The 24,288-nt window shown below is 42.0% G+C and overlaps 1 protein-coding gene across 5 annotated transcripts in view; it reads right to left on the bottom strand.

The window, feature by feature from the left end:
* The window catches only part of SCFD2 (sec1 family domain containing 2), a 513,758-nt gene that overhangs the window by 22,271 nt on the left and 467,199 nt on the right, over nucleotides 1-24,288 (bottom strand). For all 5 annotated transcript variants that reach the window (XR_010126050.1, XR_010126051.1, XM_054484287.2 and 2 more), the window contains one exon: nucleotides 11,590-11,724. Coding sequence is in view for 3 of the 5 variants with exons in the window: in XM_054484287.2 (XP_054340262.2) it covers nucleotides 11,590-11,724 (135 nt within the window). In the remaining 2 variants the exon portion in view is untranslated. The remainder of the gene's footprint in view (nucleotides 1-11,589; nucleotides 11,725-24,288) is intronic.

Genomic DNA, 24,288 nt, shown 5'->3' with positions numbered 1-24,288 from the left:
CATTGTGGTTTTGATTTGCATTTCTCTGATAGCCAGTGATGATGAGCGTTTTTTCATGTGTTTTTTGGCTGCATAAATGTCTTCTTTTGAGAAGTGTCTGTTCGTATCCTTTGCCCACTTTTTGATGTGGTTGTTTGTTTTTTTCTTGTAAATTTGTTTGAGTTCACTGTAGATACTGGATATTAGCCCTTTGTCAGATGAGTAGGTTGCAAAAATTTTCTCCCACTCTGTAGGTTGCCTGTTCACTCTGATGGTGGTTTCTTTTGCTGTGCAGAAGTTCTTTAGTTTAATTAGATCCCATTTGTCAATTTTGGCTTTTGTTGCCATTGCTTTTGGTGTTTTAGACATGAAGTCCTTGCCCGTGCCTATGTCCTGAATGGTATTGCCTAGGTTTTCTTCTAGGGTTTTTATGGTTTTAGGTCTAACATGTAAGTCTTTAATCCATCTTGAATTAATTTTTGTATAAGGTGTAAGGAAGGGATAAAGTTTCAGCTTTCTACATATGGCTAGCCAGTTTTCCCAGCACCATTTATTAAATAGGGAATCGTTTCCCCATTGCTTGTTTTTGTCAGGTTTGTCAAAGATCAGATAGTTGTAGATATGCGGCATTATTTCTGAGGGCTCTGTTCTGTTCCATTGGTCTGTATCTCTGTTTTGGTACCAGTATCATGCTCTTTTGGTTACTGTAGCCTTGTAGTATAGTTTGAAGTCAGGTAGTGTGATGCCTCCACCTTTGTTCTTTTGGCTTAGGATTGACTTGGAAATGTGGGCTCTTTTTTGGTTCCATATGAACTTTAAAGCAGTTTTTTCCAATTCTGTGAAGAAAGTCATTGGTAGCTTGATGGGGATGGCATTGAATCTATAAATTGCCTTGGGCAGTATGGTCATTTTCACGATAATGATTCTTCCTACCCATGAGCATGGAATGTTCTTCCATTTGTTTGTATCCTCCTTTATTTCATTGATCAGTGGTTTGTCGTTCTCCATGAAGTGGTCCTTCACGTCCCTTGTAAGTTGGATTCCTAGGTATTTTATTCTCTTTGAAGCAATTGTGAATGGGAGTTCACTCATGATTTGGCTCTCTGTTTGTCTGTTATTGGTGTATAAGAATGCTTGTGATTTTTGCACATTGATTTTGTATCCTGAGACTTTGCTGAAGTTGCCTATCAGCTGAAGGAGATTTTGGGCTGAGACAATGGGGTTTTCTAGATATAAAATCATGTCATCTACAAACAGGGACAATTTGACTTCCTCTTTTCCTAATTGAATGCCCTTTATTTCCTTCTCCTGCCTGATTGCCCTAGCCAGAACTTCCAGCACTATGTTGAATAGGAGTGGTGAGAGAGGGCATCCCTGTCTTGTGCCCGTTTTCAAAGGGAATGCTTCCAGTTTTTGTCCATTCAGTATGATATTGGTTGTGGGTTTGTCATAGATAGCTCTTATTATTTTGAGATACATCCCATCAATACCTAATTTATTGAGAGTTTTTAGCATGAAGGGTTGTTGAATTTTGTCAAAGGCTTTTTCTGCATCTATTGAGATAATCATGTGGTTTTTGTCTTTGTTTCTGTTTATATGCTGGATTAAGTTTATTGATTTTCGTATGTTGAACCAGCCTTGCATCCCAGGGTTGAAGCCCACTTGATCATGGTAGATAAGCTTTTTGATGTGTTGCTGGATTTGGTTTGCTAGTATTTTATTGAGGATTTTTGCATCAATGTTCATCAAGGATATTGGTCTAAAATTCTCTTTTTTTGTTGTGTCTCTGCCAGGCTTTGGTATCAGGATGATGTTGGCCTCATAAAATGAGTGTGGGAGGATTTCCTCTTTTTCTGTCAATTGGAGTAGTTTCAGAAGGAATGGTACCAGCTCCTCCTTGTACCTCTGGTAGAATTCGGCTGTGAATCCATCTGGTCCTGGACTTTTATTGGTTGGTAAGCTATTAATTATTGCCTCAATTTCAGAGCCTGTTATTGGTCTATTCAGAGAGTCAACTTCTTCCTGGTTTAGTCTTGGGAGAGTGTACATGTCGAGGAATTTATCCATTTCTTCTAGATTTTCTAGTTTATTTGCGTAGAGGTGTTTATAGTATTCTCTGATGGTAGTTTGTATTTCTGTGGGATCGGTGGTGATATCCCTTTTGTCATTTGTTATTGTGTCTATTTGATTCTTCTCTCTTTTCTTCTTTATTAGTTTTGCTAGCGGTCTATCAATTTTGTTGATCTTTTCAAAAAACCAGCTCCTGGATTCATTGATTTTTTGAAGGGTTTTTTGTGTCTCTATCTCCTTCGGTTCTGTTCTGATCTTAGTTATTTCTTGCCTTCTGCTAGCTTTTGAATGTGTTTGCTCTTGCTTCTCCAGTTCTTTTAATTGTGATGTTAGGGTGTCAATTTTAGATCTTTCCTGCTTTCTCTTGTGGGCATTTAGTGCTATAAATTTCCCTCCACACACTGCTTTGGACGTGTCCCAGAGATTCTGGTAAGTTGTGTCTTTGTTCTCGTTGGTTTCAAAGAACATCTTTATTTCTGCCTTCATTTCGTTACGTACCCAGTAGTCATTCAGGAGCAGGTTGTTCAGTTTCCATGTAGTTGAGCAGTTTTGAGTGAGTTTCTTAATCCTGAGTTCTAGTTTGATTGCACTGTGGTCTGAGAGACAGTTTGTTATAATTTCTGTTCTTTTACATTTGCTGAGGAATGCTTTACTTCCAACTATGTGGTCAATTTTGGAATAGGTGTGGTGTGGTGCTGAAAAGAATGTATATTCTGTTGATTTGGGGTGGAGAGTTCTGTAGATGTCTATTAGGTCCACTTGGTGCAGAGCTGAGTTCAATTCCTGGATATCCCTGTTAACTTTCTGTCTCGTCAATCTGTCTCATGTTGACAGTGGGGTGTTAAAGTCTCCCATTATTATTGTGTGGGAGTCTAAGTCTCTTTGTAGGTCTCTAAGGACTTGCTTTATGAATCTGAGTGCTCCTGCATTGGGTGCATATATATTTAGGACAGTTAGTTCTTCTTGTTGAATTGATCCCTTTACCACTATGTAATGGCCTTCTTTGTCTCTTTTGATCTTTGTTGGTTTAAAGTCTGTTTTATCTGAGACTAGGATTGCAACCCCTGACTTTTTTTGTTTTCCCTTTGCTTGGTAGATCTTCCTCTATCCCTTTATTTTGAGCCTATGTGTGTCTCTGCATGTGAGATGGGTTTCCTGAATACAGCACACCGATGGGTCTTGACTCTTTATCCAATTTGCCAGTCTGTGCATTTTAATTGGAGCATTTAGCCCATTTACATTTAAGGTTACTATTGTTATGTGTGAATTTGATCCTGTCATTATGATGTTAGCTGGTTATTTTGCTTGTTAGTTGATGCAGTTTCTTCCTAGCCTTCATGGTCTTTACAATTTGGCATGTTTTTGCAGTGGCTGGTACCGGTTGTTCCTTTCCATGTTTAGTACTCCCTTCAGGAGCTCTTTTAGGGCAGGTCTGGTGGTGACAAAATCTCTCAGCATTTGCTTGTCTGTAAAGTATTTTATTTCTCCTTCACTTATGAAGCTTAGTTTGGCTGGATATGAAATTCTGGGTTGAAAATTCTTTTCTTTAGGAATGTTGAATACTGGCCCCCACTCTCTTCGGGCTTGTAGAGTTTCTGCCGAGAGATCCGCTGTTAGTCTGATGGGTTTCCCTTTGTGGGTAACCCAACCTTTCTCTCTGGCTGCCCTGAACATTTTTTCCTTCATTTCAACTTTTGAATCTGACAAGTATGTGTCTTGGAGTTGCTCTTCTCGAGGAGTATCTTCATGGCATTCTCTGCATTTCCTGAATTTCATTGTTGGCCTGCCTTGCTAGATTGGGGAAGTTCTCCTGGATAATATCCTGCAGAGTGTTTTCCAACTTGGTTCCATTCTCCCCGTCACTTTCAGGTACACTAGTTAGACATAGATTTGGTCTTTTCACAAATTCCCATATTTCTTGGAGGCTTTGTTCATTTCTTTTTATTCTTTTTTCTCTAAACTTTTCTTCACGCTTCATTTCATTCATTTCGTCTTCCATCGCTGATACCCTTTCTTCCAGTTGATTGCATCGGTTACTGAGGCTTGTGCATTCATCACGTAGTTCTTGTGCTGTGATTTTCAGCTCCATCAGGTCCTTTAAGGACTTCTCTGCATTAGTTATTCTAGTTATCCATTTGTCTAATTTTTTTTCAAAGTTTTAACCTTCTTTTCCATGGGTTCGAACTTCCTCCTTTAGCTTGGAGTAGTTTGATCTTCTGAAGACTTCCTCTCTCAACTCGTCAAAGTCATTCTCCGTCCAGCTTTGTTCTGTTGCTGGTGAGGAGCTGCGTTCCTTTGGAGGAGGAGAGGCGCTCTGATTTTTAGAGTTTCTGGTTTTTCTGCTCTGTTTTTTCCCCATCTTTGTGGTTTTATCTACCTTTGGTCTTTGATGATGGTGACGTACAGATGGGTTTTTGGTGTGGATGTCCTTTCTGTTTGCTAGTTTTCCTTCTAACAGTCAGGACCCTCAGCTGCAGGTCTGTTGGAGTTTACTGGAGGTCCACTCCAGACACTCTTTGCCTTGGTATCAGCAGCGGTGGTTGCAGAACAGCGGATATTGGTGAACCGCAAATGCTGCTGCCTGATCGTTCCTCTGGAAGTTTAGTCTCAGAGGAGTACCCGTCCGTGTGATGTGTCAGTCTGCCCCTACTGGGGGATGCCTCCCAGTTAGGCTACTTGGGGGTCAGGGACCCACTTGCGCAGGCAGTCTGCCCATTCTCAGATCTCAAGCTGCATGCTGGGAGAACCACTACTCTCTTCAAAGCTGTCAGACGGGGACATTTAAGACTGCAGAGGTTATTGCTGTCTTTTGTTTGTCTGTGCCCTGCCCCCAGAGGTGGAGCCTACAGAGGCAGGCAGGCCTCCTTGAGCTGTGGTGGGCTCCACCCAGTTCGAGCTTCCAGGCCACTTTGTTTACCTACTCAAGCCTGAGCATTGGCGGGCACCCCTTCCCCGGCCTCGCTGCCACCTTGCAGTTTGATCTCAGACTACTGTGCTAGCAATGAGGGAGGCTCCCTGGGTGTAGGACCCTCCGAGCCAGGTGTGGGATATAATCTCCTGGTGTGCCGTTTGTTAAGCCCGTTGGAAGAGCGCAGTATTAGGGTGGGAGTGACCTGATTTTCCAGGTGCCATCTGTCACCCCTTTCTTTGATTAGGAAAAGGAATTCCCTGACCCCTTGCACTTCCTGTGTGAGGTGATGCCTCGCCCTGCTTCGGCTCATGCATGGTGCACTGCACCCACTGTCCTGCACCCACTGTCCGGCACTCCCTGGTGAGATGAACCCGGTACCTCAGTTGGAAATGCAGAAATCACCTGTCTTCTGCATCGCTCACGCTGGGAGCTGTAGACTGGAGCTGTTCCTATTCGGCCATCTTGGCTTCACCCCCCCGGCTCTTGGTCCATTTTCAAGAGGAAGAGTGCATGTCTCTTCCCCTTGAACCTGGGTGGGCATTTGTGATTACCTTGACAAATAGAGTACAGTGCTGTGGAAGTGATGTTATGTGGCGTTTAAGGCTAGGCCATAAAATACAATACATCTGAATCCTGGCTGTCTCCTAGGATGCCGGCCCTTTGAACGCAGCTGCCACATTGCAAGAAAGCTTGGCCACATGAGAAGGGCCGTATGGAGAGAAACTGAGGCCCCTCGCTGCCAGCTGCCACTCAGCATCTACTTTCTGACTATATGAATGAGCCATCTTGGAGGTGAATCCTTCCCTACTGAGCTCTAACCAGAGCGCAGATTCATGAGTAAAATGAATGATCAATATTATTTTAAATCAATGATTTGGGATGACTTGGTATGTAGCAATAGATAACCAGAACAGGTGGAGATGAAAGACTTCTCTGGACAATCTGATTTCAACAGGAATGCATGCTAAACGCTGCAAAGAAAGTAAGTTCAACCAGTTGCAATATGATGCAAATGAAATTCTGACTCTAGTAAAGGCAAAATCCAGCTACCGTGACTTTCCTGACACAGAGAATTTGTTTGATGCAGACAATCTTAGATACACAGTTATTTTTCTTAACTTTCGCTGCCTGCAAAAATGTACATAAATAAGATTGAGTTCTGTGAGCCATTTCCAAGTACCTGGAATGGAGGTCTCCATTTCCCTGCAGTGCTGAGGCTGCCCAAGGAACAGGAGCAAACCTTTGCAGAGCACAGCTCTTGATCAGTCCCCATACATGGAGACTGTACTGCTGAAGTGCTCCTGGGAGAGTTGGGGGCCTGAGTAGCTTGGGGCTTCTGCCTCTGTGTTGGCCAGGGTCTAGCCCTGCTGGCCTCCATTCCCATGAAACAGCTTGTCATGGCATGTGTCCAGAATTTCACTGGCTCCCTACAGTTTTCCCCAAGAAAGACAGTTTATATCTCCCAAGACTGAGGAGCTCAACAAGTTACTCACAGTGGAGAAGAAAAAGGGGAGACTGGAAAAACACGTCACTGCCTTATAAACATGGCTTCCCATAGGCACAGCAAAAGAAGAACACTCAGCACTCCATGTCTTTCTGAGAAGAGCAAAGCAGTAGTGAAATATGAAATGTTTGTGACTTCTTTGGGGTGCAGTGTACCTACTCCCTTCTATTTAATTCACTTATTCACCCAACAATTAGGCTTTGTGCCCCAAATGCTTGAGCACTGGCTATGTACAGGCATACAAGGGTATTCAAGGTGGCTCTTTTCAGACGTCACAGTGTGGCAGGGATACAAACCCATAAAAATAATAATAGCAAATACTTATGTAGTACTTACTACGCGCCAGACACTGTTCTGAGTGCTTTATACGCATTCATTGATCTAATTCTCATAATAGCCCCCCAAAGTAGATGCTATTATCATCCCCGATCTATAGATGATGACACTTAGGCACAAAGATGTGCCCAAGGTCACATAGTTAGTTAATGGTGGAGCTTGGGTTCTAACCCAGGTAGCGTGACTCCAGATGTGTTATCACTACTTTCTGTTGGCTCTTGTAAACAAACACAGTAGAATGAAGTGATTGCTATTAGCATAGCTTATAGTAGACAGCATGAGGAAGGAATGCATGAAAGAGACAGCTGTCTATCATTTATAAAATCTAACTTAAAAAATAAAGATGTTAAATAGGAAAGAGCCTCAAATCTCCCTTGGTGTCACTCATCCTCCTATGTGACCACTCTGTGAGGACATTTTTCCTCTCGATTCCTTGAATTTCTCAGTCTACAAAATACACCCCTTTATTTCTGTTCTGTTCTCTAGAGAAACAAAGAAGTTGGAAGAAACAGATTTGCACACTGTCAGCATGGAAAGGAGAAGAGAGCATCAGATTTCTTTGACAGAGGTGGAGGCAGGCTTCGTTTCCCTTGTGCACATCAATGCATGGTGGGCGAGGCAAGAGCGAGTGGGCTGCTGCTTCTTTGGGGTTACCTACAGCTGAAACAATGACCAGCTTTGCCTTGCTTAGTAGCTGCTGGAAAGGAGAGTCGGGGCCTCCTTTGAGGGTCACTGGAGTTGAGTGATGGGGCTGCTACCTTTCATCCCCTGTGAAACTGAGATAGAAGCTTTTGGCTTAAGGGCAGTAGTTGGAAAGAGGAACCAGTGACTTGAAGCCATGCTGCATTCTGAATAAGGACTAAAACAGGTCCACCCTGACCACCCTCCCAACTTTTGGCGAGCCTCTGTTGTTTGTAAGGCCTATATAGGTGCCGACCGCTGAGGATGCAAAAAAGAATAATACCCAGATCAGCTTTCTGATTCTCACAGTGATAGCTTTCACATTCTTTTGATAAATAAGAAAACATTTAAATCATGCGTGTGTATCTATGTGCAACTGGGTTGTGTTATTTTACCTTGCTAGATGCAGTGAACTCTGATCTAGTCTGTTCTATTCTTTTTCATTTAAAAAAATGCCGATTAAAACCATTGAATTGATATGTTGATCCACTAATGTGCAGTGAATGAAGTTGTGGAGTTAGAAAAATGCTAGTCTGAAGGAAAACATTAGTCTGGAGAAAGGTACCTAATATGTATAGTTACAAAAGAGTGTATGAATGCAGCTTCAAAAGTATGAAAAAAATGTATAGAGCCCTGAAGAAGCCACATGGGGCCTGGACAACACTCTCCTGTGTTCTTTCCATCACCCTCTGTGAGGGAACACACTCCACACCCCACGGGAATAACTGCTGGCTCTGTTTCCCAGCGCATCTCTCACCAGGCTCTCAATCTGCCCTCATCCCCGCACAGTCCATAGACCCTGCTTCTGGGTGTCCCTGAGCCAACACCATGACGAAACCATCTATGAGTTCAGAGACAGGGCAGAGATGGATGAGCGGCTCAGCTAGAGCCTTTCAAGTTCTAGAATTTTCCCATTTGTAGGGCAGCACCCTGAGCACAGGAAGGATTCTGCATTGATAACTTTATTCAGCAGGCTTTGCCTTTTTGTGTCTTTCTGGCTCAGCACTGGTGGGTCTTCAGTGAGAAGGGGAGGAGGGAGCAGATTCCAGAGGAACAGAGCAGGGCAGTAAGTGACAAGAAAGAAATGAGCAATAACTGTTGGTAGTTAATACGCAATGAAGATGCAATGTGTACAGGCAACTCAACTCCAATGCACACGTTTATTCTCCTGGGGAGCACTGCCAATGAGTCCCAGGGCCAAGTCCCAGAGATGCAGATGTGGTAGCAGCAGATGACCTCGAGGGAGCTCACTCACACTGGCTGTCTTGATGACCAGCCCAGGCATAGATTTTATTCATGAGCTGGATAGATACTGGAAAGGGAGAGCACTTGTGCTAATGAGTAACCATGAAGGAAACCAGAATGAATAACATATGAGTATATGAATACTTAACTTCAAAGAAAATGCCTGGCAGCCTCCTGGAGCCAAGAAATGTGGTTAAGAGCTAGGCTTTGGAATAAGAGTGACCTTGGGACAAATTCTGGTGTCACTATTTCCTGTGTGCTCTTAGGAAAATGCCTGAGAACAGAGGAGAGTAAGACCCAATCCCAGGTTTCTGGAGGTTCACATCTACTGCTTAACCTTTCTGGGCCTCAGTTTCCTCACTGGTAAACAGGGATAATGATAGGACCTACATTCTAAGGCTGCCATGAGGATTAATATCAGACTGAATGGTAAGAGCTTGGCTGAACCATGGTACACACTGATCACAGGTTCTCTGTATAACTTTGGATAGTAAGAGGTGATGGAAAACAACACAAAGGAGGCTGGTAAATGGTTATAACCATGTTAGACTCCATCTGCATCTTGCATCCTCCTCTTCTGGAAAGCCTTAAAGCAGAGTGGTAGACATCTTCTCTTGATGGCTTCACCTCTATCTCAAAGAAGTAGCTCTTTGGGCAATTACAGTCAGTGTCTCAAAGCCCTACTGGGTGTTCCTCTTTAAGTTCATTCCAATTTTGTTCAAACCCCAACACATATGCCAGAGGTAACTCTTTGCTGTACTGTGTGGAATTGTAGGAGGGTTCAGCCACAGAGAAGGCCCATTTAGAAACCAAACAAAATGACTCTCCTTTGGGGGCTGGAGTGGAGAGGGCTTTGTTGCCAGCCCACCAGAATTCTCCCCCACCCCCTGTAGATAGATGAGATGCCCTGGCAATTGAGAGCTGAGGCCTCACAGCTAAAGTCTGAGGAATGGATCCTGACAGCTGCTGGGAGAACATAAATTCCTTTTTCTTAAATCCATTACTTGGAAACCTCCCTTTGAGATCAGTCTTAAGCTGGCGGAGCATTTTGTCATGAGCCCTAACACTGGGGGTTTCAAATGGAGAGAAACACAACAGCCCATTGCGGCCCAGGACGGTTCTAAACATCTTCCTAGGTGGAGCCTGCTTGAGGACAGTGGAGCAGGAAGAGATGTAGAAAACACTCTGCAGCGTTTGAAAGGGTCATTAAAAAATAAACTCCAAAATAAACATGATCAACAACAACAACAAGTGACACTCTTGTTTCATCAAACAGTGACAGAAAATGCAGGTGGATATTCCTTACACAACACGACTATGTTCTATAATATATTCCATATTCTCCTCAGGAAGGATTGTAAAGTCCATTAGTGTATTAAAGGCACTGTGATTTTGGACTACAAAGAAACAATCAAATTTGTTGTTTAAGCCAGTGTTTCTGGAACATATTTAATCAAAGATCCCTTTGGCTAAGAAACAGCTATTTCTGTGGAACATCTTTGGACAAAGAGCAGAGTTAGGGCCTCCTGTCACCTACACTGCAACTCTCCAAGTGCAGGTGGGGTGGAGCCTTCATTTGTACCCTTGGCCAGACACCCTGTACAGGGTCTGACTGCACCATAGACACAGCAGCCTGTCTGGGAAAGGGCACATTGGCAATTGGGCCATCCTCAGACCTTACTAACTAGGCTCTGAAAGTCCACACTTGTTATTTTAGTCTCTCTTCAGGGTAAAGCCACGCCTGTGAATGAAGGAGAAAAATGCTCAAGTGGAAAAGGCTGGAAACCGTGTCTAGTCTGGAAGTTTCTGTACCAACTAGCCACCATGAAGGGCTACTAGGGAGACACTAACCAATTCTGAGCCTACTTATACCAACGCAGAAGTCCCTAAACACTTTGAAGAAGCTGACTACACTGCTTTACTAAAAAATATAGAAGGAAAATGCGAACCAGGCACTGCAACAGAAGTTGCTGAAAATTGGGAACAGCAGGAAGGAGACCTGCAGGTCCGCTCCAGCAGGTTTACTGCTTGGTTTAGAGTCTGATTGTCTGGCATCCGTCCTCTGGGTTTTGGAGTGGAACAGTTTTCCTGGAATATGCATTTATTGAACTCTGAAAGGTCAGATCTCTTAGGTAGATTAATTCATGATTTCAAAGATGCTTTGATGCTGACAAAACATTCTGTTACTTCCAAGAGTTATTACAAGTGAAATTCTGGCATGGACTGAGAGGTCAGCCTGTAATCTTATTGAAATCTTTTTAGATTTAGAAACTCTACAGTAGGTTAAAAATAGATCACATTTGTATACTTTTTCCTCCTTGCATCCCCACTTCAAGGGTTGTTCGGTTATTTTGACCCACCCCAGATATCAGCCAGATAAATTCTGGCACTTGTCACCTAGGAGTCTGCCAGTCCAAAAGTCATTTCCAAGTGGGTTTTGGGGTGATGCTAGCCATAGGACTGAGCAGAGCCGCTCATCATCCTACATAATCAGTTCTAGAATTAAGAGCAAAGGGCTGTCACTAAGACCGGTGTGTGCTATGTGGATTCATTTTAAGTGAAAACATAGGCTGCAAGGAGGAGAGTTTTCAATAGTGCTGTCCCAGAGAGCTTGTGTCCTCCACATTAGACCACATGTGCTGACCAGAAAAGACCACAGTGCTCAGGTCAGAAGAAGCTGTATGAGGCTAACAGGTCAGGCTGCTTACAATCAAAAGATAAAGATTGCCCTTGATTTTAGAAGAGCCAAAATACCAAATGTTATCTGTATGGTGCTGGCTAAGGTTAACAGGGTGCCAGAATTTTCATTCCCAGCAAAGAGAACATTTCTATACTCAGGATTACCTCTTCATGGTTACTTTACCTTCATGAACATGCTAAATCCAGTTTTAAGGAGATCAGTGAGGCCTGAAGACATGTGTTCAATATCAACGGAATCTGGCCTCTCGGGATGAAATATTTCCTCCACAACTTGCTTCAACAATGGCTTATAAGATGCCTGGAAAGACAAAATACTGTGAGTAAAGGGATTGTTTGGTTTGTCTGGAGAGAGGACAGCTTTATCGTCAATGAAGAAAGCAAAGCAAGTTTATTTTGATACTGAGCAATGGCTATGATGTGTGTGTGTGTGTGTGTGTGTGTGTATGTCAGAGAAAAGACAATATAACAACATTGGGCTTTTAAATAAACTTTCACCCCAATTCTTTAGCATGCTTTTCTGCTTCTTATGCTCCCTTCTACAAGCAAATATATCTTACGAGAGCTACAATCGTACTATGACTAATTTTTCTATTTAAAGTGACAATTTTATGTATACTGAGAAACAAAGTACTGTCGTTTGATACAGACATGAAGACATGAAGACGGTCTCCAGTTTTTCCTGAACATTCTTAGCATTATGCTCTCCTCTGCTAAGAACTCCAATGTTATTTACAATGTGCTGTCAATAACCAAGCTTAAAGCAATCCCTCTTCCTTCTACAGAGCTCAACTCCCAAGTATGACTTGGCCAGGAAAAGAAGCTAAGATGACATAAAGGAATCTGACAAAGGTCAGAAAGCAGACTACATGGTATCACAAGAATTTCAGTAGAATTAGGGAGATGTTTGCAACAACTTCTACAGTTTGATAAATGCTGCTAAATGCCTTCCTTTTCTGTAATCTGAATAACCCATCCATGTTTAGGTTATATTGGGAGCCAGCTGCCTTATTGACCCTGAACTTTCTGAGCTGTTTTTCGCCACCTCTTTCCTTAGTTCTTGCTACCAAGTTCTTCCCGTTTTCTTTTCCCACTTGGTGGACCACCTTCCTCCCAATCCTCCAGTCAGATATGGCACGAAGTCTGGGGCATGAAGGGCAAAGGACGAAGGAATATCTTCTCTCAATGCACTCTCTGATCTATTATAGCTTCAGTAAAGCCAGTTTCTAACAGGGCATAGTTGAGGCATATCCTGTATTAAACTCTTTCTCTCTTTGATTGGCCAAATATGTGACTTGTCTGTAGCAACTGTCAAGGATATTTAGCGTACTGACCTCATTCCTGGCTTCATCTTGGTTTTCTTCCAGTCATTTTTTTTTACTCAAATTTTCCCTTTCCAATTTTCTTATTTAAAATAGCTTAGAAATAAAGCAAGGTATAAACCATTAAAATCATAAATAACCATTCAGCAGGAATATAGCTGGCATCTTTCCCAGGGAAAACTAGCATCTTCTCACTTGGGGATACCAACCTTTTTATGTTTATTAGTCAAACAGACCATTGTTTGTCCAGAGATCTCATGGTTACATGATCATGAAGGGCAAGACAATGAACAGAAACACCGGTCAGACAGAAATATTTTGAAAACTATGGATCCACCTTGCTCATACAGAAATTGCAATTAAAGCTATGCCAAGATGGATTTTTTTTTTAAATCAGACTATTGAAACTCCAAAAGTTTGAAAACACACTCTTTTGATGAGGCCATGGGGTAACAGGCCCTCTTATACATTGCTGGTGGGAGGGTTAATTGTTACAATCAATGCAGAGAGCAATTCGGTAATATCTATCAATATCACAGATGCATTCGACATAGCAATCACACTCCTAGTCATTTATTCTTTGCATATGCTCATGTATGCAAATGAGATCCAAAAAGGCTGTTTATTGTTCGTAGTACTAAGATTAGAAACCACCCAAGTGCCATCAGTAGGGAGCTGTTTAATAAATGGGGTGCATCCACAGGGAGGAATGCCATGACAGAGAATAAGAAAGCTCTGTGCTTGTGTGGCAGAAACAAGGTACAGAATAGTGTGTGAATGAAAAAAGCAAGGTGAGGATACTGTGTATGATGGGTTAGCATTTGTGTAAAAAGTGGCAGGGGGAATATGGAAGTTTAAATTGCTGAAATATGCAAAAATAAGCTCTGGTGCGACACATACTAACTATCAGCAGCAAGGATTATGGGGTGGCGGACCAAAGCAAGGGAGAAAGGTGAGAGGAAGACTTTTCATTGTATTGTTTATTTATTTATTTATTTACAGCACAGTTTAAAGCACCACTACAAACAGCAAGAATGATCTCAATTGTTAAAAATTAATAAATTATTTATGCATGAGAAAGAGACTGGGGTAAAGCACACCAAAATGTTATTTAGGGTTATCTCTAGGTTCAGGAAGTAGAAGACATTTATTTTATTTTTCCAGATTTTCCAAAATTATGAGGGCTACTTCCAGAATCATAAGATAACTTAATAAATGTTATTTTAAATGTAAAAAAAGGGCCATGGAGTGGCCTCTGAATCCTGCAAATACTCTTCCCTGAGTAAACTGTTTCGAATGCTCTTCTATCACCTTAGCCTTTCTGGACATTGACTCGCTTAAACTTCAATTTCTTTAAAGCTCCTCCACAAAAAGTTCTTTGTCCAATAATCTGATACCTTATCAGCACTATCATCAAATAATAATTGACCTCTTCCTTGGTAATAGACTTCAATCTTCAGCCATGCACATTACCAGCTGGCTAAAAGACTACATTCTCCAGCCTTCATTGCAGCTGAGTATAGCCATGTAATTAAGGTCTGGGCAATGAGAAGTAAATAGAGTAATGTGAGAATTTCAGAAGTCTCCTTTTTAAAATGGAAGGATATGCTTTTCTCTTTTCCTCTGCTCTGCTGGCTGGAATGTAGAAGTGAAGCCTGGAGCTCCAGCAGCCATCTTGGAAGACAGGGCATTCCTTAGAGATGGTGAAGCAGAGAGCTGGAGAAACCTTGGTAAGTGATGACTTGTAGCGCCACTATCACCATAACATGGACAGGCTAAATTAGTACCTACTTTACATGTCACTATAAAACCTTGTATGTTTAAGCCACTGTTTTTCAGATCTCTGTTACTTGTAACTGAATGAAATTCTGATAGAAAGCATGAAGGGAATACAAAGATATAAAAGGACGTTTCCTCCTTCCAGAAGCTTACAGTTATTTATTTTATTAGTCTATTAAAACTCATTAGCAGAATCACAGAGAAATACACATAGGCTGTCATATTTAAGAGAGAAGAAAATATACCCCTGATATGGTTTGGCTGTGTCCCTACCCAAATCTCATCTTGAATTATAGCTTCCATAATCCCCACATGCAGCAGGAGGGACCTGGTGGGAGGTAGTTTAGTCATGGGGGCGGTTACACTCATGCTGTTCTCATGACAGTGGGAGAGTTCTTATGAGATCCAATGGTTTTACAAGCAGCTTTTCCCCCTTTTGCTCAGCACTTATCCTTGATGCTGCTGTGAAGAAGAGCATGTTTGCTTCCCCTTCTGCCATGATTGTAAGTTTCCTGAGGCCTCCTCAGTCCTGTGGAACCGTGAGTCAATTAAACCTCTTTTCTTTATAAATTACTCAGTCTCGGGAATGTCTTTATTAGCAGCATGAGAACGGACAAATGCAACGCCTTAACCCATAGCAAAAAAAATAGATTGTCATTCTCCATAAGATGTACTGTACAAAAAGGAAGAGTAGTGATTCTGAAAAAGAGATCATACACAGCACAAAGGTGGCTCTGTAATTAAGCGAAAACACTATACTCTGTACCTCCTCTGTGCAAGGCACAGTGTACCTGGGGTGATAGGATTTGTTCTCAGGGGTCCTGTGACCCCAGTGTAGACTGGGAGACGGCGGAAAGCAGGAGTTATGGAGGGATTGGGGAAAGTAGGGACACTAGGATCACTCTCTCTCTTTCCCCTGCTCCACTTTTGACTAAATTTTGGGGAATGAAACATCCAGGAGAAAATGCTCGCTGAGCTGGGTTCTCCTTGGGGGTAGTGAGCAGAGATTTTAGAAGTGCTGTTTTGTTAACCTCTTCATTCTTGAGACTTTCTGATTGTTCTGTGCTACACTGGGAATGTTGGAAATCTTTTTTGTTTTTTATTTTTTTAAGGTATGTAGGTGAACATTTATTTAGCAGGAGAAAAGAAACTATGATTTAAAATACAGAAAAGTAACAGCAAACACATCACATAATCCAGGAAAAGAACATAAATGCTTTTATTAATTGCCTGACCTACCTCTTTGATATTCATTTCTTACATTTTTTTGGTTGCATTCTCTCTGATTATCTTTTCATATAACAACAATTTTGAAATAACATTTTCTATGAAAATGTGATAGTTATCAAGCTATTGTCTCTCAATTCCAAACCCTCTCTTCTAGACTCAGTTCTGTGATGCTGGGCTGAGACTCTGAAAACCACTTTTGTGCTTTGCCAGCTAGGTCTGTTAGACTCTGCCGATGGGGGGCACTAGAGGGAGACCGGAAGGCAGGAAGAACAGGCAGGAACTTGCTTCTCCTGTTTATTTGCAGTTCCTGCCACCAGCACCCTGGCGATGGCCTCTCACCACTTGAAGCTGCCCCTCCTCTAGACTTTTAAGTTATAGGATTTAATAAATTACCTTTCTTTTTTTTTTCAAGCTCAAAGTGGCATTTTATTTAGTAAACAATCAGTATGCATAATGCTATAATAGTAGCAGAAGCTGATTAAGTCTACAAACAAAACAAAACACAACAAATCTTGAACACTGACAAAACCAGGTACAGATATTAACAGAAAAGATGAGATAATGAACATCATAAAAATTTATTCTAAAATACATTTATTCCACTAAAACAGTGTAGTAGAGGATGAGAGGGACACTCTGGTTTAATATTTTATCTAAAAGCATTTAGATTTTTAAAAAAGACATAAAATGGGAAAAAGGAGAGGGGCAAGAATCAGGGGCTAGAAAGGCAGAAAAAACATTATCTTTCTTGTTTAAGCTTTTTAGAACTTTTTTCTTTATTTTTAATCGTAACCAAAGGCATAGTAAATGATGTAAATATTAATTCATAGAGAAGTTGATAGGTTTTCCTACTTGAATGGGAATAAGGGGAAAAAAAACCCTCTAAATTTTCTACTGAAAGAACTAAGTACAGAACAACTGGGTTACATTGTGTATTCAGAGAGCACAATTTGGTAAAGACTTTCTCAGGCACGAAACAGTACTTGTGCCTTCTTAACAAAAAAAATTCCCAGTTAAGTTTTTAATGAGGAGAACCTTTGGTTTCTGCCTCTCAGCCTCTTAGTTTGGACCATTTTGTGCCCTAAATCATGTCACTGAAATCTGGTTAGAATGAACTGCTTGGCAATGACTTCTTAGATGGGAACCCTCTGACTTTCATGAAATTTTCTACTCAGCCAGGAATGACTCACTTCTCAGCAAAGGACCCTGTAGAAGGTGGTGATAGTGGAGACAGATGTGATTTCTCTGGTGCCCTACTCAAAGATTCTCTCGCATGCTAGGAAGGGCCAGAGGAGAGATTAGCCATATAGTTTGTCTCCATATTAAGAGGGTAAACCATAGTAATTTAGTTTTCCTAATCAAACACTCTCTGCCAGTTCACCTTTTTGGGAGATTGGGAGAGGAATTAAAACCTCAGAAAAATTTGTTTTTTCCTTTTCTTGCTGGTCATTTATTTATTGCTTATGTCACATCCAATGTGGGTTGGCAATAGGAGATCTGTGCCCTGCCCAGTCATTCAGTGACCCAGGTTCCTGCTACACCAGGGGTCCCCAACCCCAGGCCATGGACCGCTACTGGTTCATGGCCTGTTAGGAACTGGGCCACACAGCGGGAGGTGAGCAGTGGGTGAATGAGTGAAGCTTCATCGGTATTTACAGTTGCTTCCCATCACTTGCATTACTGCCTGAGTTCCGCCTGGTGTCATATCAGTGATGGCATTAGATTCTCCTAGGATCACAAACCCTATTGTGAACTGCACATGTGAGGGTTCTAGGCTGCATGCTCCTTATGAAAATCTAATGTCTGATGGCCTGTCACTGTCTCTGTCTCCCATCACCCATAGACAGGACTGTCTAGTTTCAGGAAAACAAGCTCACCTCTCCCACTGATTCTGTATTATGGTGACTTATATAATTATTTCATTATATATCACAATGTAATAATAGAAATAAAGTGCACAATAAATGCAATGTGCTTGAATCATCCTGAAACCACACCGACCCACCCTGCACCGCCTGGTGCCTTCCATGAAACAGGTCCCTGGTGACAAAAGGTTGGGCACCACTGTGCTACACCATTCCCTAGAGCATTAAAATCCTACACTGAAGACTTTACCTCTCATCAGCAGATGATGAATGAGAGAGAGAGTATGAAGGATTTCCAGAGACTTTATGGATCCAGCCCTAAAGTGATATGTATCACTTCCACCACGGTTCCTTGGCCATAATTAGTCACAATTCTACAAGGGAACCTGGAAAAAGTAGTCTAACTGTTTGCTCCAGAAGAAAAGGCAATGGAGTTTTGGGAATACACAGGATGGTCTCTGCCATAGACACATTGTTAAGTTTTGATTGGAACATTAATGTAAATATTTCCTTAACAACTGGCAAGCTGCAGGTTGTAGGTAAAAGATTATTAAACCCTTTTCCCTTCTGAGTAAGAATTTAACCTTTGGTTAACTTTTTATCTCTGTTTCCCTGGAAACCTGATAAAGGAAGAATGTCAAACTATGCAGCCAGGCAAGATTGCTTATGACAAAAATGACCGCTGGTTGGTAAACTGCATTAAACTGGAAGAACTATAAAAATTTGATAGAAAGCCAGAACTTTGGGCTTCTCCGAGTATAATGATTCTTGAATAATAATTGGACTTGTCCCTTGGAGGAGTGCTGGAAGCTATGTCTGTGGAGTTCTTACAGAGAAATTAGCTCCTATAGGATATGAGGTTTTTAAGCCAGGGGACTTGTGTATTCATCCCATGTGAATCTAGCTCTCTCACTCCTGAGCTGTCACCTTGAAACCAGTCCAAGTAGCTCCTCAGTAGCTGCGTGGACTGCTTCAAGCTTCATGGATGGCCATAGGGACTACTCCAAGGAAGAAAAATGCCTGATGCTTCCCTGATGGGAGCTACGTTCCTGTCTCGGGCACACTTGCGTCAAGTGGGAGCCATGACCACAGAGCTGACTTATTTGTTAGATACAAACATACAGTGCCTTGGGCCCACATTCCTTTTGAGGGCCCATGAAAATACATTTTTTTAAATCAGAAGAAAAAATACTTTAAGGTGAAAGTGATGTTTTGATATGTAATATTGATGTATTTATTTTTACACCAATGCAATTGTATCATATGTTTTTTACTATTTTTTATTTTTCAAAAAAAGGGGCCCATGAAGGTCATATCGTGGCCCTGTATGAGAGCCTCCTGACGCTGGCCTGATAGCTTGATAGAGCTTAAAGAGACCCCTTGATGGCTGATACACATGGAATAGTTGAAGTTTCAAAAAACGAATCTTTAAAAAAATACCACATTTAAGTAAAATATGATAACTAAAATACTTGTGTCAATGTCTCTGGTTACTCTTTTGGGATGAACATACTGTGGGTGGGTCTGGAAGATTCTTTTGTTGACTTGAATGTTAGCTCTTCAGGAAAAGTAGTGAGTATAGCAGCAGTTCCTGACATAATATATAATAAGTCAGATACAATCTTGAGAAACCAGTGTAACTACAACATCTTGAATTTGGTGCACCTTAAAAATGACTTAGGATAGCAGTTTCCAAGAAAACCCAGTTGGGGCCACAGTCACATCTCCATCAGCTGGGGCTGCTGACCTTGTTTTTGCTGTTGCTGTTAGCGTAGCTGGGGACTCCTCAGTTCTGATAGTGAAGATGCCTGCTTCTCCCTTTTCTGCAAAATTGACTCTGAACAACCAGCCTCTCAGAAAAACCAGGCTTACTGGGAGGATATTCATTTTGTTTCAACCCAAGACAGCACAGAAAAACATCTGTTCAAAATTGCTCATGGCTTTGACTAATCCATGGCTCATTTATTTTTATTTTTTGCTATACGATGACTGTTTTTTCTCTTTTCATCTTCTTAAAGGAAACAATTTATTTGTAGATTTTAAAATGGTTCATTTGTCTGTCTGTTCATCCATCCATCCATCCATCCAACCACCCATGCTTCAATCCAGAAGCAGATTAGTTTTTAAAAATTTGAGTATAGCCCCTTCAATTCAATATGAGGAAGGTGAAGCCCAAACTCATTAACATGTTTGCTTGAGTTCACACAGCCAATTAGAAGTAGACTCAGGACAGAGCCAAGTTTCCTGGCCCTCAGTTTAGTCCTACCCCATGCTGATTCCTTCAGAAAGGATGCTAGCAGGTCTGTTAGAAAGAATCAGGAGGAGGAATAGAACTTAGCACTTGGAAAAGAACAACCAGAGGCCAGGGCTGGGGACTGTTGACAAAAGAGGCCTGGCCTAAAGCCTGTTCAGAGAGCCATATTTCACTGGGCACAAGATGAATCAAGCCTCCTCAGGCACTGCTGGTTCGAAATGCTCTTGTTCAACATGCCAGAGGCACAAAGTACAGTATGTGTCTGTGGAAGGTTTTCTGCAGCTCAGCCCTGCTCTTCAAGATGCATGCCAAGGCAAGCCATGCGAGAGCCATACAGTATTTTGTCTGAAAGCCCCGTATAAGCTCCCTGCCCTGAGACATCTGCCTAATATCCTCCTGGTGTCGCAGCTGAGGAGTGGCATCGCATCAGACACTGTGGCATTTAGTGGGGAGATTAAGCCTCTCACTAAACTGAGCATTTGCAGTAAGAAACGGAAGGGTAAGAAGACTTTCTGCGGCCGGGAGCAGTAGCTCATGCCTGTAATCCCAGCACTTTGGGAGGCTGAGGCAGGCAGATCACCTGAGGTCAGGAGTTCAAGAGCAGCCTGGCCAACATGGCGAAACCCTGTCTCTACTAAAAATACAAAAACAATGTAGCTGGGCATGATGGCATGCACCTGTAGTCCCAGCTACTTGGGAGGCTGAGGCATGAGAATCGCTTGAACCTGGGAGGCAGAGGTTGCAGTGAGCCGAGATTGCGCCACTGCACTCCAGCTTCCGCGACAGAGTGAGACTCTGTCTCAAAACAAAACAAAACAAAAAAAACACTTTCTGCACAGGCACAGTTGGGGGCTTAGGTTTCCAGTCAACAGAAGAGACCAACAAACACAACCTTTTAAAACAAATGGGTGTCAGCAACAAGCCTTCTGCCGCACAGCAGCTAACAGGACACCCAGCTTTTGAAAGACACCCTTTCTGTGTGGCCCATGTTCTAACAAAGGAAAAGATAAAATGTTGCAAAAGAAAATAAAGGAAGGCCCTTTTGTTCTTTACTGTTACAATGGCTGTGATAGCAAATGCTTACATAGTGCTGTCTAGGTGTCAGATACTATTCTAAGAAGTTTTTTGTTTTTTGTTTTTGAGAAGGGGTATCACTCTCGCCCAGGCTAGAGTACAGCAGCAAAATAATAGCTCACTGCAGCCTAGAACTCCTGGGTTTAAGTGATCCTTTTGTCTTAGCCTCCCTAGTAGCTGAAATTACAGATGCCTACCACCACACCCACCTAATTTTTTTAAATTTAAGAATTTTTTTTAGAGATGGAGTCTTGCTATATTTCCCAGGCTGGTCTTGAACTCCTAGCCTTAAGTTATTCTTTCACCTCAGCCTCCCCGGTAGCTGGGATTACAGGTGTGAACCACTGCACTCAGCATGTTCTAAGAGTTTTATATGTATTAATTCACCAAATCATTAGAGCATTTTTATGAGAGAGCAACTATTATTAGCTCCTTCTTACAGAGTAGGAACCAGGCACAGAGATGTGAAGTTGCTTGCCCAAGGTCACACAGTTAGTAGAGGGGACAGCTGGGCTATGAACCCCGATGCTATGGCTTGAAAATCTGTTGTTATCCTCTGTGCTAAGCCCCCTCTTACTAAGAATTAAAAATGTAAGAAATGCCATTCTAGATAACGTGCACAGTCTGGGATCCATCTAGCCATCCACCTACCCACCCACCAGGTGGCAAGCACTGAGTTAGCCCATGCAGATACCATGGTGATCAAAGACAGGTGCTGTCTCCAGCCTTGGTGTCATGTTCTTTAAGTCAAGAGCTTCTGTGGTTGCCTCTTGATCCCCATTGCCCCCACTCTCCAGGCTGTGAAAAGGTCCTGGCTGCTCTGGAGGGCCAGGCCTGTGGTGATGTTCTGGGATTTATTTCTGGAGGTCTAGTCCAGATCCCACTCCTCTGACCCCTCTAGAGATTTTATATGCTCGATGTAACACAGTTGGGACACCTTCTCCTTAAAGTGACTAGACGGTGTCTGTTTTCTGCATATGAACTGTGATTGACACCTTTTCCTAATGGGTTAATGGGTAAAGATTAAAATAAGAGGTGCCTCTAGTCCTAACAAGGGAAACAGGAGTGGCTCTGAGACTTAGTGCATGTGCATCACAGCAGGACAGAGGGCCACTGGGAGGGAAGGTGGGGCCGGTGGGGGCCCAAGGCCTAGATCCTAATATGCAGCATAGGTCAGACCTGGAACAGGAACCCAGGGCCGGGCCAGCTAGCGCTCTCCCACGTGGCTGGGGAGCCCAGGACATCTCAATCAGATTCTGTCTGGAGACAGCATGGAGCTGGGTAGAAAGCATAGATTTCTTCTGGAGCCACAGGGCTGAGGACCAAATTGGGAGATGAGATGAACAGAAGATTGTTTAGCCAACAACTATTTTTCAAAACTGGACACACAGCTGGACTCTGAGTCTAGTCTGGACACTTGTACTTTCCTATGTATGCATATTTTGTGTCCCAATAAATCCCCTGATCTGTAATAAAGATATATGTATTGTACTTAAGATGCACCTAACAAATATTTGTTAAGCATCCACTATGTGACAGATGCCACTCTAGGTAGTGGGGATATGGCAGTGAACAAAACCCATAAAAATCCCTGTTGTCACAAGGCTTACATCTGTAATTTAAAAATATTTTAAATTTGAAAAACATTGAAAAATCCAGAGGTAAAAATTACCCATAATCCCATTAAAAAGTGTCACGTGTATAGAATATGTAAAAATAAAGCAAGAAATCAGTGTTTCTCCTTATACATCCAATCCTACCCATCCACCATAAGGTAACCATTACAAATTTTTCCTAAATTTTAAAAACATTAAATATACATACCTATGAAATATTTATTTTATTCTATTTTTACAAAAATAGAATAATGCTTTACAGAATGACCTACATGTCCCCCCACTGCCACCCAATTGATCATGGACCTCTGTTTCAGTTGAGCTCCCCAAGAAGTGGACCCTGGGTCAAGGATTCAAACACACACCCTGCTCAGCATATCTAGGTCTATTCCATTCATTGTAATGGTTGCACAGCATTTCACCATGTGTCTGTATCATTATTTATTTAATCCCCCCAACGTACACACATCACCCTACCTCCACCCCACTTCCCACTCACTGACACTTAGTATTGTTGGGAGTGCGCTGATGTTATTGACTATTGTAAGGGGGGACATATGCCACAAAGGGAAACTCCATTTTCCAAAGGCCATGGCTGCAAGACAGGGTTCTGAGGGCTGGAGAAATGACAGTGTTGGCAGCAGGGAGGTAAGGTCTAAGAAACTTATCATTGTCTTTATCACATGCAAGATATATAGCTAATACATGTTTACGTGAAGTTGGCCAAATCAGTCACCCGGATGACATAAAATGGAAAAGACCTCATTCATTTAGGGGTCTATTTTCTCTTTGCCAACTACACCAGCCACTTGCTTCTTGACATTTTTGGTCTCAATGTCATCATATATCACTAGTTCTAGCATGTCTTTTGGAACTAGTCCACATTATAGTATTTAAGATTGCTGATTTTTTAAAATGACAAAACCACGTATGATTATCTGAGTGATTTTATCTGTATTTTGTCGCCATGGCATTCTCAGATCTTTGAGTAAAGGATGAAAATCTTTATGTTTCTAAGAAGAGTGACAGTTTCTAAGGTCTTCAGTATCTTGGTAGGTGATTTCAGATGATCATCAGCACCATCAATCAACACTTGTAGAATCTCTATGAGAACCATATTATAGTCAGGGAGGAGGTTTTGGGCTAGCAGCAAAGATCTGGCATCTGCCCCTGGCCATCTGCATGCCTGTGGCATGTCACTTGGCCTTCCTGGATCTTGGAATAATAATGCCTCCCTGGCATGACTTGTGGCAATCAAAGGAAAAATCCAATGTAGAAGTGCTCTTCAGGTATCAGCTCCCAAACAAATACAGGATACTGGATGAAGAATCTGGATTGTGCTAGGCTGCAGTGGGTAACATTAGCTCAAGTCTCCCTTAAAGAGTCAGCACCCTGAAGCTGAACTCCTCCCCACTAACAGCACATTCAGCTCTCCAAAAAGCCTTAACAAATAGAGTTTATTTTACTAAAGGTTTTATGGAGAAATAAATAAGATTCCCCACAGTTAAACTTAGTCATCTTTTCCATCAGAAACATTTGTTCTTCCCTGAGAGCTCATCTTTGGCCACCAGGAACCTTAGTTCCATCTCCTACCTTGTCCAACAAAGACTCCCCAGCCTCAGTGGCTCTAACCTTTCTTTATTCCTTAAGCTTCCCTTTGGATCTTTCTATGTACTTTCCCCCTCTGAGTTTTTACACAGCAATTACACCTCAATCTTGATACCA

The sequence above is a fragment of the Pongo pygmaeus genome, chromosome 3 (genome assembly GCF_028885625.2).
Source record: "Pongo pygmaeus isolate AG05252 chromosome 3, NHGRI_mPonPyg2-v2.0_pri, whole genome shotgun sequence".
NCBI classification, from domain to species: domain Eukaryota; kingdom Metazoa; phylum Chordata; class Mammalia; order Primates; family Hominidae; genus Pongo; species Pongo pygmaeus.
The sequence above is the reverse complement of the archived record's forward strand: the minus strand, read 5'-3'. Positions and strand labels throughout refer to the sequence as shown.